This window comes from Panthera pardus, unplaced genomic scaffold (genome assembly GCF_024362965.1).
Source record: "Panthera pardus isolate Hobbes unplaced genomic scaffold, ASM2436296v1 HiC_scaffold_20, whole genome shotgun sequence".
Classification (NCBI taxonomy): domain Eukaryota; kingdom Metazoa; phylum Chordata; class Mammalia; order Carnivora; family Felidae; genus Panthera; species Panthera pardus.
The window spans coordinates 70595589-70612479 of record NW_026526766.1 but is presented as its reverse complement, the minus strand read 5'-3'; the positions used below and the strand labels follow the sequence as shown (position 1 = coordinate 70612479).

General features: G+C 38.6%; 1 protein-coding gene across 2 annotated transcripts in view; it reads left to right on the top strand.

Annotated features, from left to right (window-relative positions):
• Positions 1-16891, top strand: part of SVEP1 (sushi, von Willebrand factor type A, EGF and pentraxin domain containing 1) — a 201326-nt gene that overhangs the window by 170037 nt on the left and 14398 nt on the right. Inside the window, exons 41-43 of one of the 2 annotated variants that reach the window (XM_019454226.2) lie at positions 9638-9701; positions 12926-13099; positions 14718-14894. In XM_019454226.2, coding sequence (XP_019309771.2) covers positions 9638-9701; positions 12926-13099; positions 14718-14894 — 415 coding nt within the window. The remainder of the gene's footprint in view (positions 1-9637; positions 9702-12925; positions 13100-14717; positions 14895-16891) is intronic. The other variant, XM_053908172.1, reaches the window with a different exon arrangement.

Here is a 16891-nt window from a genome sequence, read left to right as displayed (position 1 = left end):
GGTAATGCTGGCCTCATAGAATGAATTTGGAAGTTTTCCTTCCTCATCTGTTTTTTGGAATATTTTGAGAAAGTATGGGTATTAACTCTTCTTTAAATGTTTGCTAGAATTCACTTGTGAAGCCATCTGATCCTGGACTTTGGTGGCTATCAGTCTGTTCAAGTTTTCTATTTCTTCCTATTTCAGTTTTGGTAGTTTCTATGTTTCTAGGAATTTTTCCATTTCTTCCAGGTTGTCCAGTTTTTTGGCATATGGTTTTTCATAATATTCTCTTAAAAATATTTGTATTTCTGTGGTGTTGTTTGTTATTTCTCCTCTCTCATTGGTGATTTTATGTCTCTGAGGCCTTTTTCTTCTCTTTTTGATAAGTCTAGCTAGGTGGATTTCATTGATTTTTTTTTCACAGAACCAGCTCCTGGTTTCATGTATCTGTTCTATTTTTTTCATTTTCTATATCATTTATTTCTGCTCTTATCTTTATTATTTACTTCCTTCTGCTGGTTTCAGGTTTTGCTTGTTGTTCTTTTTCTAGCTCCTTTAGGTGTAAGGTTAGGTTGTTTATGTGAGATTTTCTTGGTTCTGGAGGTGGCCTATACTGCTATAAACTTCCCTCTTTGTAAGCATTTTTGATGCATCCAGAGGTTTTGAGCTGATGTGTTTTCATTTTCATTTGTTTCGTTGTATTTTTTATTTCTCCTTTTATTTCCAAGTTGACCCATTCATTGTTTAAGGCATTTTATTTAACCTGCATGTATTTGTGTTTTTTCTAGATTTTTCTTGTAGTTGATTTCTGTTTTTATGGTGTTGTGATCAGAGAAGATGCATGGTATGACTTTTATCTTTTTGAATTTGTTGAGGCTTGTTTTGTGACTTAATATGTGATCTGGAAAATGTCCCATGTGTGCTTGAAAAGAATGCCTAATCTGCTATTTTAGGATTGAATGCTCTGAATATTTCCATTAAATCCATGTGTTCCAGTGTGTCATTCAAAGCCATTGTTTCCTTGTTGACTTTTTGTTTTGATGATCTGTCCATTGATTGAAGTGGAGTGTTGAAGTCCCCTACTATTATTGTATTACTGTCAATTAGATCCTTTATGTTTGTAATTAACTATTTTATGTGTTTGGGTGCTTCATGTTGGAGGCATAATTATTTACAATTGTTACATCTTCTTGTTAGATTTTCCCCTTTATTATTATATAGTGTCTTTCTTTGTCTCTCATTACAGTCTTTGTTTTAGTCTGTTTTCTCTTATATAAGTATTGCATCTCTGGCTTACTTTTGACACCCAGGTACATGATAGTTGTTTCTCCCGTCCCCTCACTTTCAGTTGATAGGTGTCTTTAGGCCTAAAATGAGTTTCTTGTAGACAACATATATAGATGGGTTTTGTTTTTTTTTTATCCATTCTGTCACCCTATGTCTTTTGATTGGAGCATTTAGTCCATTTACATTCAAAGTAATTATTGACATATATATTTATTGCCATTTTATTACTTGTTTTGTGGTTGTTTCTGAAGATTTTCTCTGATCCTTTCTTATCGTTCTCTCTTTCATGTTTTACTGATTTTCTTTAGTAAGACATTTGGATTTCTTTCTCTTCATTCTTCGCATATTTATTAGTGGTTTTTAATTTGAGGTTACCATTAGGTTTGTATATAACATCTTCTGTATATAGTACTCTATATTAAGTTGATGGTCATTTAAGTTTGAACCCATTCTTTACTCCTCTTCTCCCCACATTTTAGGTATATGGTGTCATATTTTATATCTTTTTTATTTTGTGAGTTCCTTGACTGACTTTTACAGAAATACTCATTTTTATTGCTTTGTGTTTCTTACCTTCATACTTGTCATTTTTGGTCTTTCCTTTCCAACCAAAGAGTCCCCTTTAATATTTCTTGCAAGGCCGGTTTAGTGGTCACAAACTCCATTAATTTTTGTTTTTCCAGGAAACTCTTTATCTCTGCTTCTATTCTGAATGAGCCTTGCTGGATAGAATATTCTTGGCTGTAGACTTTTTCTCATTCTGCACTTTGAATATATCATGCCTCTCTTTTCTGGCTTGTAAAGTTTTTGCTGAAAAATTCACTGATAGCCTTATGGGATTTCCTTTGTATGTAACTGTCTTCTTTTGTCTTGCTGCTTTTAATATTTTTCTTTATCACTATATTTTGCCATTTTAGTTATAATATGTCTTAGCGTGGATCTGCTTTTGTTGATTTTGTTGGGGGTTCTCTGTGCCTCCTGGATCTGAATATCTGTTTCTGTCCCCTGATTAGGAAAGTTCTCAGATATTATTTCTTCAAATAAATTCTTTACTGCCTTTTCTCTGTCTTCTCCTGAGACTCCAATAATACATGGAGTCACTGAGTTCCTTAAGTCTGTCCTCATTTTTCATAATTATTTTTTTTCCTCTTTTTTACAGCTTGATTACTTTTCATTACTCTGTTCTATGTCATTAATTCATTTCCTTGCTTCTTCCAGCCTGCTGTTCATTCCATTAAGCATGTTGCTCATTTTGGTTTTTGAGCCCTTTGTCTGCTATGTTATTCCTTATCTCTGTTAATGTCACTGATGTCCTCTACTCTTTTCTCAAGTCCAGTGAGTATCCTTATGATCATTGCTAAACATTCCATCAGGCATGTTACTTATATCTGTCTTGCTTAGATCTTTGGCTGTGGCCTTGTCCTTTCTTTCATTTGGACAGATTCCTCTGTCTTCTCATTTTGTCTAACTCTCTGTGCCAGTTTCTCTGTGTTAGGAAAGTCAGCTACATCTCTTGTTCTTGAGGGTAATGGCTTTATGAAGAAGAGGTCTGTAGTACCCTGCACTGTAGTGTCCCTTTTTCCCCAGGGCCTGGTGCTTCTGAGAGTAACTCCAGTGTGTGCTGCATGTGCTCTGATTTTGTGTCCTGGCTTCGTTATACTTCAGGCCAGTGGTCTGCAGAGGTTCTCTTTGCCTATTGTGAGCAGTGTTTGTCCCTGACCTGAATGTGGCACATTTTAACTAGGTGTGTTCTGGTCTGTTTGTGAAATGAGATCTGTCACCACCACCACCACCAGAAGTAAGGTCTTCCAAAACTCCCAGATTGAGAGATGAGGTGTTGGCAGGGGTTTAGACTGTTCCTCTGAGGGAGAGGTCTGCTACACTGGGACTGAGGCAAGCATGACTGGGAAGCAGGGTTCTTCTGGAGTATGGGATGGCATGGTTTGGTGTAAGCAAGTTAGGTAGTGAGTGTCAGCACTGTGCTGGTTCCTGCAGGTAGCTCTGGGCTTATGCTGAGGGGAGGGGAGGGAAATGGCACCTGCTAGTTCCTTTGTTCCCAGATGGGTCTGCTGTGAGCACTACCTCTCTAGGACATGCTCCGAGATAAGCAACTAACCTTCCCACTGTATGCCCCAGGCATTCTTCAGATCACTGTGTCCACACTGTATGTCCAAGGATGTTTGCCTGCCTTCTCTCTAAGAGCAGCCCCAATGTCCTCTGAGCTCTTCTAGACAAGCATACTGATCTTTAAAACTCCAGGCTTGGGGCGCCTGGGTGGCTTGGTGGGTTAAGCGTCCAGCTTCGGCTCAGGTCATGATCTCCCGGTCCGTGAGTTCGAGCCCCACGTCGGGCTCTGTGCTGACAGCTCAGAGCCTGGAGCCTGTTTCGGATTCTGTGTTTCCCTCTCTCTCTGCTCCTCCCCTGTTCATGCTCTGTCTCTCTCTGTCTCAAAAATAAATAAGCATTAAAAAAAAAAATTAAAAAAAAAAAAAAAAAACAACTCCAGGCTTGAAGGCCTGCTGGTTGCCAGAACTCATGAAATACAGGCTCTCTTGATTTCCAAGCCAATTGCTATGGGAATTTGTTTTCCCTATGCACTCCCCTCTATGCTATTCTGCCTCTCACCCTTCTCTGTGACCGCAGCTTTCTTCCCACTGCAATGACCACAATCTGTTTCTCTCTCAAACTGTATTTCTTCACTTCCTACCTTCTTCCATGTGACCTCTTCTCTCCCTTAAGTTGTGGATGCTGTTCTGCTAGTGTTCAAGTTGATTTGGGGGGGGGGGGTATTTAGTATGATTTGATAGTTATTTAGTTGTATGTGCGGGATGAGGCAAGTCTAGGGTCCTCCTCCATTGCCATTCTCCCCTCCTCTCGGGAGTCAGTTTTGCTGAAGATTGATTATATCATCAAACTTGAAATTTAAGAGACATGTTTATATTTCATAATGCCATCATCTGGTTTTTCAGGAAACTTCTTTCCTGTTTTTATTGTGGTAATGGTATTTAAATAGGGGTTTTACAGAAGTATTCATTGCCAGTGATTTGTTAAATTTGTATAGTATGTTCTATTATTTTTTGAGCATGCAATCAGAATTGTCATAACATAGGTCCATGAAAACTGGAACTAGACATATATGGATCTTATTTCATTTTCTTAAAAGATTTTTAAAAAAAAGAAAAGAAGGAGGATAATGTAATGGTTGATTACAATTGGAGAGTTTTTCTGTTTTTGAAATTTATTTCTTCATGTTAGATTACTAATCTTGCATTTTCTTAAGAAGTAAAGTGGTATAAAATTTAAACTTAATAATTGAAATTTAATATTTAACAACTTGATGGGTCATTAAATTTGAGGAAGTAGATAATTTACCTTAAAAATTTTTGCAAATACCTTAGTGTTAACTATAAAATTGAGAAGAAGTGCTATAGCCATAGTTCTCATTCTAGGCTACATGTTAGAAACATCTTAGAAACTTGTTTTAGAAAATTTTTTAATGTGTATTTATTTATTTTGAGAGAGAGAGCATGCATACAAGTGGGGGAGGGGGTGAGAGAGAGGGAGAGAGAGAATCCCAAGCAGGCTCCACATTGTCAGCACACAGCCTGACCCGGAGCTCTATCTCATGAACTGCGAGATCGTGACCTGAGCTGAAATCAAGAGTCAGATGCTCAACCAACTGAGCCACCCAGGCTCCCCTTATCTTAGAAACTTTTAAAAATTGTTAATGTCCAGCTACTATCAGAAATAACCAATGCCAGGTCTGGTACATGAAATATAAAAGATTAGCTAAGAAAACTTGTCCTGTGAGATAGCAGGGAACTTATCAAAGCCTACGTGTCAAAAAGCCTTGAGGGTCAACTGGACGAGGCTCCCACAGGCCAACATAAGACCATTTGGGCTTCAATAAGGTAGTAACTTAATGGACTGAAACACATCAAATATGTCATGAGTAATAGTAGACTCATAATGACACTAAAGAAAATTAGTTGGTAACCAATATTAGAAGATGCTTATGAACAAATTCATTATTTTGAAAACAGACAATAAAAGAAGAATTGTCTTTTCCAGGCTAGCTGCATGACTAGAAAACCAGTAGTAGATGAGGGAAGCTTCCCTTTATAGAAGTATTTCAGTCAATAAATAATAGGATTTAAATCTCAGAGTTTGCAGTTCTTAGGAACTAATGGATGTAGGTCATCATCATGGCTACTGGTGTTAGAAAAAATAGAAGCAAACAGATGTTATGTGCCTCTGGATGGAAAAACACACCATATGAAAAAGTCTCGCCAAACAAAATTTTTTTTTGAATTTGAATCTTATAAAATCTCTAAATCCCGACAACCGACACCAAAGACGGAAGGACATGCTACGTGACACCACCATGGAGCAATCAGCAAAATTCTGTCTGTAGAAATGGCTACAGAACAAAGGACCCAGTTTCCCAGTTGCTAAAACAAATAAGTTGGCAGTGTAAGGGAGAAATAGAAGGAACCTATAGATTTAAAAAGGTTCATAAACCAGGTAGACTTATTTTGGTCCCGATTCAACTGAACTACAAAATAATCAGTTACAAAATTTATGCAACAATTGGAAATTTGACTGCTAACAGGATTAGATTAATATTAAGGAATTATCATTTTTAAGCTGTGGTAATGTTATTGGTTATTGTGGTTATAGTTCTAAGAACGCTCATCTTTTAGAGATTCATACTGAAATAACTACTGTTAAATGATTTGATATCTGGGAGTTGCTGTAAAATAATGTGAGTTTTTAGGAAGGGAGTGGGGCTTAGAGGAAACAAGTTTGGCTTTGAATCAATTGTGTAAGGTGGGTGATGGTTATGTGGGAGTTTGTTACTCTTCTTTCTACTTTTACATTTTTCATGTGTTTGAGTTTTTCCATGAGACAAGATTTTAAAAGCTACCAATACCTACTGTCACCCCTGGCTAATTAATTCAGTACCTCTGTCAGTTGGGTCCGGGGCGGCAGCATCTTTTTAAAAGTTTCCCAGGTGATTCCAATGTATGGCCAGGACTAGGACAGAGAACCACTCTGAGACATCACTCAGTGTTTCTCAAAGTGCGGTCTATGAACCCGTTGCTTGTGAATCATCTGAGAAGTTCAAAAAAGGAGTGTACATTCCTAGGCTGCGACCCTCTAAAAATAGGACCTATGGGTTTGCATTTTTTTTTTAATTTTTTTTTTTAACGTTTATTTATTCTTGAGACAGAGAGAGACAGAGCATGAACGGGGGAGGGGCAGAGAGAGAGGGAGACACAGAATCGGAAGCAGGCTCCAGGCTCTGAGCCATCAGCCCAAAGCCCGACGCGGGGCTCGAACTCACGGACCGTGAGATCGTGACCTGAGCTGAAGTCAGACGCTTAACCGACTGAACCACCCAGGCGCCCCAAGGGTTTGCATTTTTAACAAGCACTCCAGATGGCAAGGGTCAGTGGCTGGAAAGTGGTTAAGAATAGCAACATGGTCCCAGCAGACCTCTGTTACAAGCTCTGTCTCTCACTGGACGAGAAGTATTAAGAGAATAAATCAAACCTCTCTGCCGCTGTTTCCTCTCTGTTTTGTCTACACTAGAAATTTGATAGCGACCTTTGCAAGGTTACTGCAAGGGCTGAAGATTTAAAAAGTGGCAAGCACTGCCTTTTATGCATGGTTCCAGTTCAGTATAGGGCAATTACTGTGATCCCTACTACTATTTGTATTGTTACCCAAATCAGGCAAAGCAATTTGGACAATCAATGTCAGTCATGTTAAATTCTTCCGCTTTGTAAGTAAGTTACTGTTTATATGTACAATAAACAACTTTCTTAAGCCACCTAAGTCTCAGAAATTTTACCACACATGCAATCTTCTTGAAATAAAATTACTATAGGAAATTGAGGAATAAATCAAAATAAATAACTCAAAAATGGGCTAGTCATTTTATAAAATCACTAGTGAACAATAAAGTAGTTGTGATGATTCTAAAGCATTGTAAGTATCTAACCTAATGGTTGATCATGCAAAAACACTATGTCAAAAATAGTTACTGGATGTTAATCTGGATCTAAAACTCCAGCTTCATTCATCAAAAACAAGAGATGTAAAGGGACAGAGAGAAAAAAAGTCAAAAGGAAAAGTATGATGAAATTCGCAGCGTAACTGTGGAGGGAGCCCAAAGACAGCATTTGATTTTTTTTTTTACATCAATAATTACAGAAAATAGATTTATTTGAGTTTCTGTTGGAATTAAAAATTGGCATAGTCAAAACAGAATATTTATTATTCAAATCGTTAGATGAAAGAGAAGGGAAAAATAGTGGGGAAAATGCTCAACTATTAACTGAAATTAACTACTTGACTGTAGTCCACTCTGGAAGTACCTAAATAGGGAACTGGCTTTAATGGCTTGTCATACACTTCCTCAAAATTAATAAAAACTCACAAACTAAAATAGCACATTTTCCTGTGCATACGTAAGTATATAAGTGTAGAAAAAGCATGGCAAATGTTAACAGTGTTTGTCTCTGGATGGAGAATCCTGAAAAACCCCATTTTTCATTTGTATTTTCCAAAATTTCTATAATCAACACACATAACTTTTTTCAATAAGAAAAAAAATAATGACTGTATATCAAAAGAAACATTTTCTTAATTGATTCAATTATTTTCTTGGAAAGTCAGGAGAGTAACCTTCCACCAAAGCCAATGGAATCTTTATAGGTAAAGATTTATCAATAAACTGATAGCTCAAAGAAAATATCTTTGATAAAGAATAAGGATGAAAGGCATCAGTCAGATCAAACCAAAATAGAGGCAATAGCTCGTTTTCAGACTTCTTGCTAATATAGAACACAGCTTCAAGACAATATGATATCCAAAGGGCTCTGAGCAATGAAGAAACAGGTGACAAAATCCATGTGCATAATCTGACTTAGAATTAAGGTCCCTAAAACTTTACTTAGAACCTAATCTTTTTAAACATATATTACAAAATTTTATTTATCTTAGTTTTCCATAGTAGCTAAGGAATTTAAAGCATGGAGAAGCATTATCATTAGGAACACTGATGATTACAGTAAAAGATAACCAACAAAGAGGGAAGAAACAAAGACTCATAAAAATTATATCCAGAAGTCAAAGAATAGTAATCTTAGTCCATATATGCCTATAATAACTATAGAGGACCAACTGCCTATATAGCCATCAAGGGCTATGGGATATTGAAAAATATGCAAAAATATATTCAGAATAATAATCATAAAATTTTTCAAGTAAATTATATTCATTTTTTTAAATTATCCTTTATTTTTTTTTAACATTTTTATTTATTATTGAGAGATAGAGAAAGACAGAGCATGAGCAGGGGAGAGGCAGAGAGAGGAGGAGACACCGAATCCGAAGCAGGCTCCAGGCTCAGAGCTGTCAGCACAGAGCCCGACACGGGGCTCGAACTCACAAACCACGAGATCATGACCTGAGCTGAAGTCGGACGCTCAACCGACTGAGCCACCCAGGCGCCCCATTGTTTTACTTTATTTAAGAAGGCAGGGAAATACATTTTAGAAAGATTTTTACCCCAAATAAAATTTTGAATGCTTGGGCCCTTAGTAGGATAAATTTTTCTTTTTTTTCTTTTTTTTTTAATTTTTTTAACGTTTATTTATTTTGAGAGACAGAGACAGAGCATGAGTGGGGGAGGGGCAGAGAGAGAGAGGGAGATACAGAATCTGAAGCAGGCTCCAGGCTCTGAGCTATCAGCACACAGCCCGATGCGGGGCTCGAACCCGTGAACTGTGAGATCATGACCTGAGCTGAAGTCGGATGCTGACCTTACTGAGCCACCCAGGTGCCCCAGGATAAATTTATCTTTAATGGTTAAGTTACATTGCCAAAAATTCACTCTTCATACCTGTAAGATATCTTAACTTGTTTTATGTTCAAAACTATAAGGTGTAACAATGCCAATTCACATTCTTGGCCATACCTCTCTCAGGTACTGAAAAATAAATTCAATTCAAAATATTTTTAAAACTTACTCAGCAAATATACCTCTTTGACATTTCAAACATGTTTTTGATCGACCTTTGCTATTGGTTATAATCAGATGTCAGGTCAGTAGAAAGTGAAATAAAATCTGTACTTTAATTACACTGCTCAGCCAGGGTATGAAGTTTGAAGTAATTTGATGAAAGCATTTTTGAAAGTCTAAACCTAGCCCTTAAAAACTATATTTATTTAATCAATTGATTTAGCATTCCAGTGCTGGAAGATTCAAGTTCACGGCCATGATTACTTTGTGTTCCCTTATCATCTTTCCGTTACTGAGTATAATCTTGTCAATGACCTTTTTCTCATCAATTCACAGGGGAACAAGGAACGTGTTTGTCAGAAGAACAGAATGTGGAGTGGAGAGGTAGCAGTGTGCAAAAGTAAGTCAAATGACACTGAGCAGTCCTAAAAAAAAAAAAAAAAAAACGATACCATATCATGTGACACATGATAACAACATGGCCACATTTTCTTTATAAATCAGTTTTTTAATAAAAAAAATTTTTTTAATCATCTCCGTAAACTGTCGGAGAATCTTTTATGGGCTTTTTGCTCAAGGTCCCCGAGCCAATAAAAGGGTCAAAAACAATAGTAGAAACTAATGATTAAATTGGAATAGAGCACAAAATTACCAAATTGGGAATGGCAAACATTTTGTTTCGAAATTAGTTCATTATTGGATTTATTTGCATTCTTTTTGTGGACTTTTCCCCCAAATAATTATAATTAGAAGGCTTAGCGCTATTGTTTTTTGGTGACGGTACTAGCCAAAACTGACAGTTTTTTAGTGATGTTGTCATCACATCTGTCACATTTTTGTGTGTGTGGAATTTTGCATTAACTCATCTTATGAGAACATGCAAGTTTATTGAGCAAGACATGAGTTCATTCACATGAGTTCATTCCCAACACATGGCCCATATGATCCCTCTGCTGGAGACAATGTACAGTTGACCTCCTAACCAACCCAGGTTTGAACCATGCATGTCCACTTATATGTGGGGTTTTTTTTTTTTTTTTTCAATAAATGTAGTCTGGTACTGTAAATGTATTTTCTCATCCTTAGGACTTTCTTCGTAACATTTTTCTCTAGCTTACTTGATTGTGAGAATACAGCATATCATACCTAAAACATTCAAAATATTTGTTAATCAACTGTTTATGTCATCAGCAAGGCTTCCGGTCAACAGACTATTGGTTTCTTAAGTTTCTGGGGATTCAAAAGTTATACATGGAGTTTTGACCACATGGGGTGTTGGCGCCCCTAACCCCCATGTTGTTCAAGTGTCAACTATATTTAGATACAAGTAGTTACAAGCCTATCAAAGTGGCAGGCTTTAAACTTCTTTTCTTAATAATCGTGGGGAATCATCAAATTTTCAAATTAGAATTGGCCTCTTAGATTCTAGTCAAGCAGCTTCTTAGATGATTCAACTGGACTAGATTGGATTAAGTCCAAGATCAGATAGATTTATTTATCTCACTAAATAAGTAAATGGGGACTAGGAGAAGTGAAGTGACCTACCCAGTATCATAAATTAAATTAGTGTCAAAGCTGCCACTAGGACTCAAGGTTGTTTCCACATGTCTTCTGGGGTAGAGTAAAGATTTGATTTTATATACACAGGAATCTTACATTCTTAAAGGAATATTGTGTGGTTGGAACTCAATGGAGAATATATGACTATTTTTAGTTCTCCAAAACTTGTATATATTATACAGAAAAATATTTTTTTTTTTAAGTTTACTTATATGTCTTGAGAGAGAGAGTGCACGAGTGGGGGGCGTGCAGAGAGAGAGGGAGGACAGAAGGTCTGAAGCAGGCTCTGCACTGACAGCAGAGAGCCCAGTGCAGGGCTTGAACTCATGAACCGTGAGATCATGACCTGAGTGAAGTCAGACTTTTAACTGACTGAGCCACCCAGCTGCCCCAGAAAAATATTTTTTAAAGATATTGAGTGATATCTCAAGTCACAGAAAGGCATCATTGGGGATTCCTGATAATAGCATTTTTTTTTCAAACTCAGCCATTCATGATTAAAATAAAATGTAGGAATATATTTGCAGGGAATGGGAGAGAGGGAAGAAAAGGAAACATGGAGATCTGGCATAGGAACCCACCATGGCATTGGTGAGGGAATTGTTTTAGTTCTGCAGCGGGTATAAATCAAACTGCAATGACAATGGTTTGTACAGTTGCTCTCTCTGAAATGCAAGAGAGTAATAAGTTCTGTATGAATCCTATTATTATCTGTGGGTTTTTTTCTTTCTAAATTACTAAATACGTGACACAAGTTCTTGGCAGAAAGTTAAAAAACACAAATAAGCAAAAAGAAAATGATAGTTTGAATTCCACCACTCATGGATTAAAAAAAAAAAACTATTGATATTTTATATATTTTATTATACACCTTTTTTCTGAGGCATATAAAAAATACAGATATTTCTGTGGGGGAAAAGTGCTCATACTGAGCAACCTGATTTGAAAAATTCTTATATAATTATGAAATTGTTAGATATATTGATATCTGTATTATCAGTTTTCAGGGAAGCCTGTTCACATCAATATGATTCTCAAAGTGTGGCCCACAGACCAGCAGCATCAATAGCACCTGAATCTTGTTAGAAATGCAAGTTCTCGGGGCGCCTGGGTGGCTCAGTCGGTTGAGCGTCTGGCTTCGGCTCAAGTCACGATCTCGCGGTCCGTGGGTTCGAGCCCCGCGTCGGGCTCTGTGCTGACAGCTCAGAGCCTGGAGCCTGCTTCTGATTCTGTGTCTCCCTCTCTCTCTACTCCTCCCCCACTCATGCTCTGTCTCTCTCTCAAAAATAAATAAACATTAAAAAATATTAAAAAAAAAAAAAAGAAAGAAATGCAAGTTCTCAGGCCCTACCCCAACCCTGTTGAACCAAAATTTGCATTTTAACAAAATCCCTAGGTGATTCCTGTGCGCATTAGTTTGAAAGCACTGCCTTACTCCCCTGGCTTTTAGCCTTCAGCACACTGGGACGCTGTGAAAAGCTAAGGGAGCTTTGAAAAATCCGTTGCCCAGATCAATCAGGTCAGAATCTCTGGGGGTAGAACCCCACATCAATATGTTTTTAAAGCTCCCAGGTAATTCCAAGGTACAGCCAAAGTTAAGATCTGTGGTCTCAGTATACGGAATACTCACCGGGCTGGAAGAAGCCCAGAGAAGTCAGTTAGTGTCTAATCCATTGGCTCTCAACCCTGAGTGACCATTAGAAATCATTTGGGATGCTTTTAATACCAGAAGTTCGGCCACAACACAGAGATTCTGATTCATTTGGTCTGAGATAGGGCTTGCTCATTTATACCCCCAGCACTAGTAATGACAAAAGTTAGCAATAGACATAAAGACAGCTAGAGTCAATAGGCAAAATGCCAGTCTTGAATCACCTGCATGTACAAATCCAAAACTTAGACACGCTGGGGTTTTTTCTTCCTTCAAAACGTATCCTTGTATCTCACATATGAGCAGGCTATAATATTTTATATGATGCACTGAGTACCTTTAGCAATTGTAGCAGAAGAAGGAAAGAGGGTTGGAAGAAGCATGTAATATGAGGCTTTTATTTTTCTTTCCAGAGACCAGGTGTGAAGCTCCTCTTGGGTTTCTGAACGGGAAAGCCAAAGTCGAAAACACTGCTGCTGGACCCAGTGTGGTATATTCCTGTAACAGAGGGTACAGCCTTGAAGGAGCACCTGAGGCATACTGCACTGAAAACGGAGCTTGGAGCCACCCAGTTCCTTTCTGCAAACGTGTGTGTTGACTCTAAGAGAGGTTTTAATCAGATTCAGTTTCATGATTAATTTCCCCAGTGTCTGAAACAGAGGAAACTCCACTGAGTGAGACTGACCCAGAGAAAGCAATCAGTGTATATCCAAACCAAATACTGTGGGCTATTTTTAAAACCCAGTTATATTATCTGAAATATCCTAAGAATTGGCTTTCGTCAGATTCCTTGGATGATTACAGGTAGTCCAAGGCACTAATAAAAAAATGCAACTTAATGAAAAAATTTTGACACAAGTATGTAATGAATTTGACTGGGGCTGTGAAAAGGGTGAAGAAAGAATATATTAATGTCTAATTTTAATATAATAAAGTATATACATATATATAATGAATGAAGTTAATTTAGTTAGAAGCATTAGAATGAAAACAATATTCACATGTAAGATCTGAACTGAAGGAGCTCTGGTTATTGTTTCAAGTGTTATAATGCAGTAACTGAGCCTTCAAGACTCAGCTGATGCCTTCCTCACTCACAAATACCTCTTGTGCGCATTGAAAATCAGGAAAACCAAAACTGCTGAAATATATGTTAATATGTGTGTCACACACTTGCAGTAAGAAGTCTTTGTGCTATCATCATTGCCGTTTTTCCTTCAGACCTACAAAATGAATCCACTCTTAGAAATAAGCCTTGAAAACTCTACAATTTAAGTTCTAATATCCTGTTCATGGTAGTGTAAGTCTAAAGTTAATATCAGCTTGCTTAGAAATGTCTGCCAATTCTCTGGGTCGTCCTTCTGTAGGATGTTCAGTTAAAGAGAGTAAAGTGACAACAAGAAGCATTTACTCTGCATTTTTAATATTTTTTTCTTCATATATATAAATGAAAAAAAGGGGGGATGTTGATGCACTCCGTGATTTCTAGCACACCTCGTTTCCCTAGTGTTGAGCCATCGTTTCAAACAACTATTTAATTTCCCATCTTAGAATTTTAGGACAATGTGTGAGTGGTTGACTAACTTGGGGTTTTCAGACCTTAACTGATCTTATCCTTAAAAATAATGTCATGTGGATACAAAACAAATATTTTTTGTTTTTTGTTTTATTTTTTTAACACTGCTTTTTAAAATAGTTATTTATTTATTTTGAGGGGGTGCGGGGAGAACTGCGAGCAAGGAAGGGCAAAGAGAGAGAGGAAGAGAGAATCCCAAGCAGACTGCACGCTGCCACCAGAGTCCCACGTGGGGCTCGAACTCACAAACTGTGAGATCAAGACGTGAGCCACCCGAGCCACCCAGGCACCCTCCTTTTTTTATTTTAGAGAGCGGGGGCAGAGAAAGAGACAAAGAAAGAGAATCTTAAGCAGGCTCCCTGCTAAGCATGGAGCCCGACGTGGGGCTCAGTCTCACAACCCTGAGATCACGACCTGAGCCAAAATCTAAAGTCAGGTGCTTACAGACTGAGCCACCCACCTGCCCCCAAACCGAGGTTTTTTTGTTTTTTTCTTAATGTTTGAAGTTCCATATTTTTAAGCCTCATTATCATAACTGTGAACCCAGCTCCTACAGGGCTCACCACACTCTGCATTTGAAGAAATCAGAAAAGAGAATATCAGTAAGCATTGTTTTTTCTGTTTAACAGCAAATCCATGCCCTGTTCCTTTTGTGATTCCTGAGAATGCTCTGCTTTCTGAAAAGGAGTTTTACGTTGATCAGAACGTGTCCATCAAGTGTAGGGAAGGCTTCCTGCTCCAAGGCCGGGGCGTCATTACCTGTAACCCCGACGAGACGTGGACACTGACAAGTGCCAAATGTGAAAGTAAGTAAATGGAGGTGGAAGCCATTTCATCTCATGAGTGCAGAATGTTTTCTCATCCTTGTGAGATTATTTTGAATCAAGTGACTTAAATGTAGGTATTTAGGTCTCTGTGTTATCGTGGTTATCAGCTTCTGTGTTGACAATTTTTAAAATTAAAAAAAAAAAAAAAGATCTTTGCATTCCAAACATAAAAAGGAAACCATCTTTCCAGAAGTAGGCTAAAACCTACCTGACCAGAATTCACTGAAGAGATTTTCAAAACCTGCTCTTCTAGGAATGAGCAAAATATTAAATCTAAAATACATATTTTTTTCTGAGGTACCTGTCTGGCTCAGTGGGTAGAGCACGCAGCTCCTGATCTCAGGGTCCTAACGTCAAGCCCCACACCGCGCATAGAGATTCCTTAAAAAAATAAAACAAGGCGCGCCTGGGTGGCTCAGTCGGTTACGTGTCTGACTCTTGATCTTGGCTCAGGTCTTGATCTCAGGACTGTAAGTTCAGGCCTCATGTTGGCTTCCATGCTGGCCATGAAGCCTACCTTAAAATAAGTAAGTAAGTAAGTAAGTAAGTAAATAAATAAATAACATAACATAACATAACATAACATATTTTCCCCATATTCTGAGAGTCCCCAGTCTATAGGCTGTGGATGCTTTACAATACAAAAATGATTCCACATTGATTCTCAAACTTGAACCACCTAGAGGGCTTGTTTAAAACAGATTTCTGGGGGCGCCTGGATGGCGCAGTCGGTTAAGCGTCCGACTTCAGCCAGGTCACGATCTCGCGGTCCATGAGTTCGAGCCCCGCGTCGGGCTCTGGGCTGATGGCTCGGAGCCTGGAGCCTGTTTACGATTCTGTGTCTCCCTCTCTCTCTGCCCCTCCCCCGTTCATGCTCTGTCTCTCTCTGTCCCAAAAATAAATAAAAAACGTTGAAAAAAAAAATTAAAAAAAAAAAAAAACAGATTTCTGGACCCCACCCTAGAATGTCTGATTCAGCGAGGCCCAAGAATCTGCCTTTTGAACAAGCCCCCGGGTGTTGCTGCGGGTCCCGGAACCAAACGATTTGCGACCCTCCAGGCTAGCACCATGTGATACATCACACGTCATCTGGCGGCATCTCTTATTGCCTTGTGGTAACTCTTGACATCTCTTCACATACACTTCCTGCACTTAAAATATCTCCCCTGCCCAACGTTCTGCCCTCCGGCTCCCTTGTACTCCAAGCTACTCCCTCTGCAGCAGTCAGTGAACAAATTCTCATCGAGTCTAACCAGATGCAAGACACTGGGCTACATAGTTGACAACTGTATCATGCCTACAATAGCGTCCATCTTTACAACACTTGCACCCCAGTTGTGAAGTGTGAAGGCCATGGGGATTGTGGAGGCAGAGAAGACCTGGGTTTGAATTCTATCCTCAAAACTTTCTAAGTCGGAACTTATGCCAGTGCCCTAACTTCTCCGAACCTTCGGGCTCTCCTGTGTTAGTGACACCAATAATAGCTATCTTGTAAGTTTGCTTTGAAGAGTAAATGAACTGGTGTATGTTAGCAGTGTCCCCTGGTAGGAGGAGATGCACCAATGGCCCAAGTGCCTGGAGTTTCAACTAGCGGCCTACTACGGCATTAGAATTTTGATTTTAGGGCACCTGGGTGGCTCCGTCGGTCAAGTGTCCGACTTTGGCTCAGGTCATGAACTCACAGTTCCTGAGTTTGAGCCCCGCGCCGGGCTCTGGGCTGACCGCCTGGAGCCTGGAACCTGCTTCAGATTCTGTGTCTCTCTCTCTCTCTCTCTCTCTCTGCCCCTCCCTCACACTCCGTCTCTCTCTCAAAAATAAGTACACATTTAAAAGATTTAAAAAAAAAAGAATTTTGATTTGACTCCAGGGAATATATACTATGCTTTTAGTCTTATAAAATCTACTCCAAGTGAAATAGGAAGCATTACGTATGTATAAGCCTTGACCACCAGCCTGGACTAAAGCAGGCCAAGTGG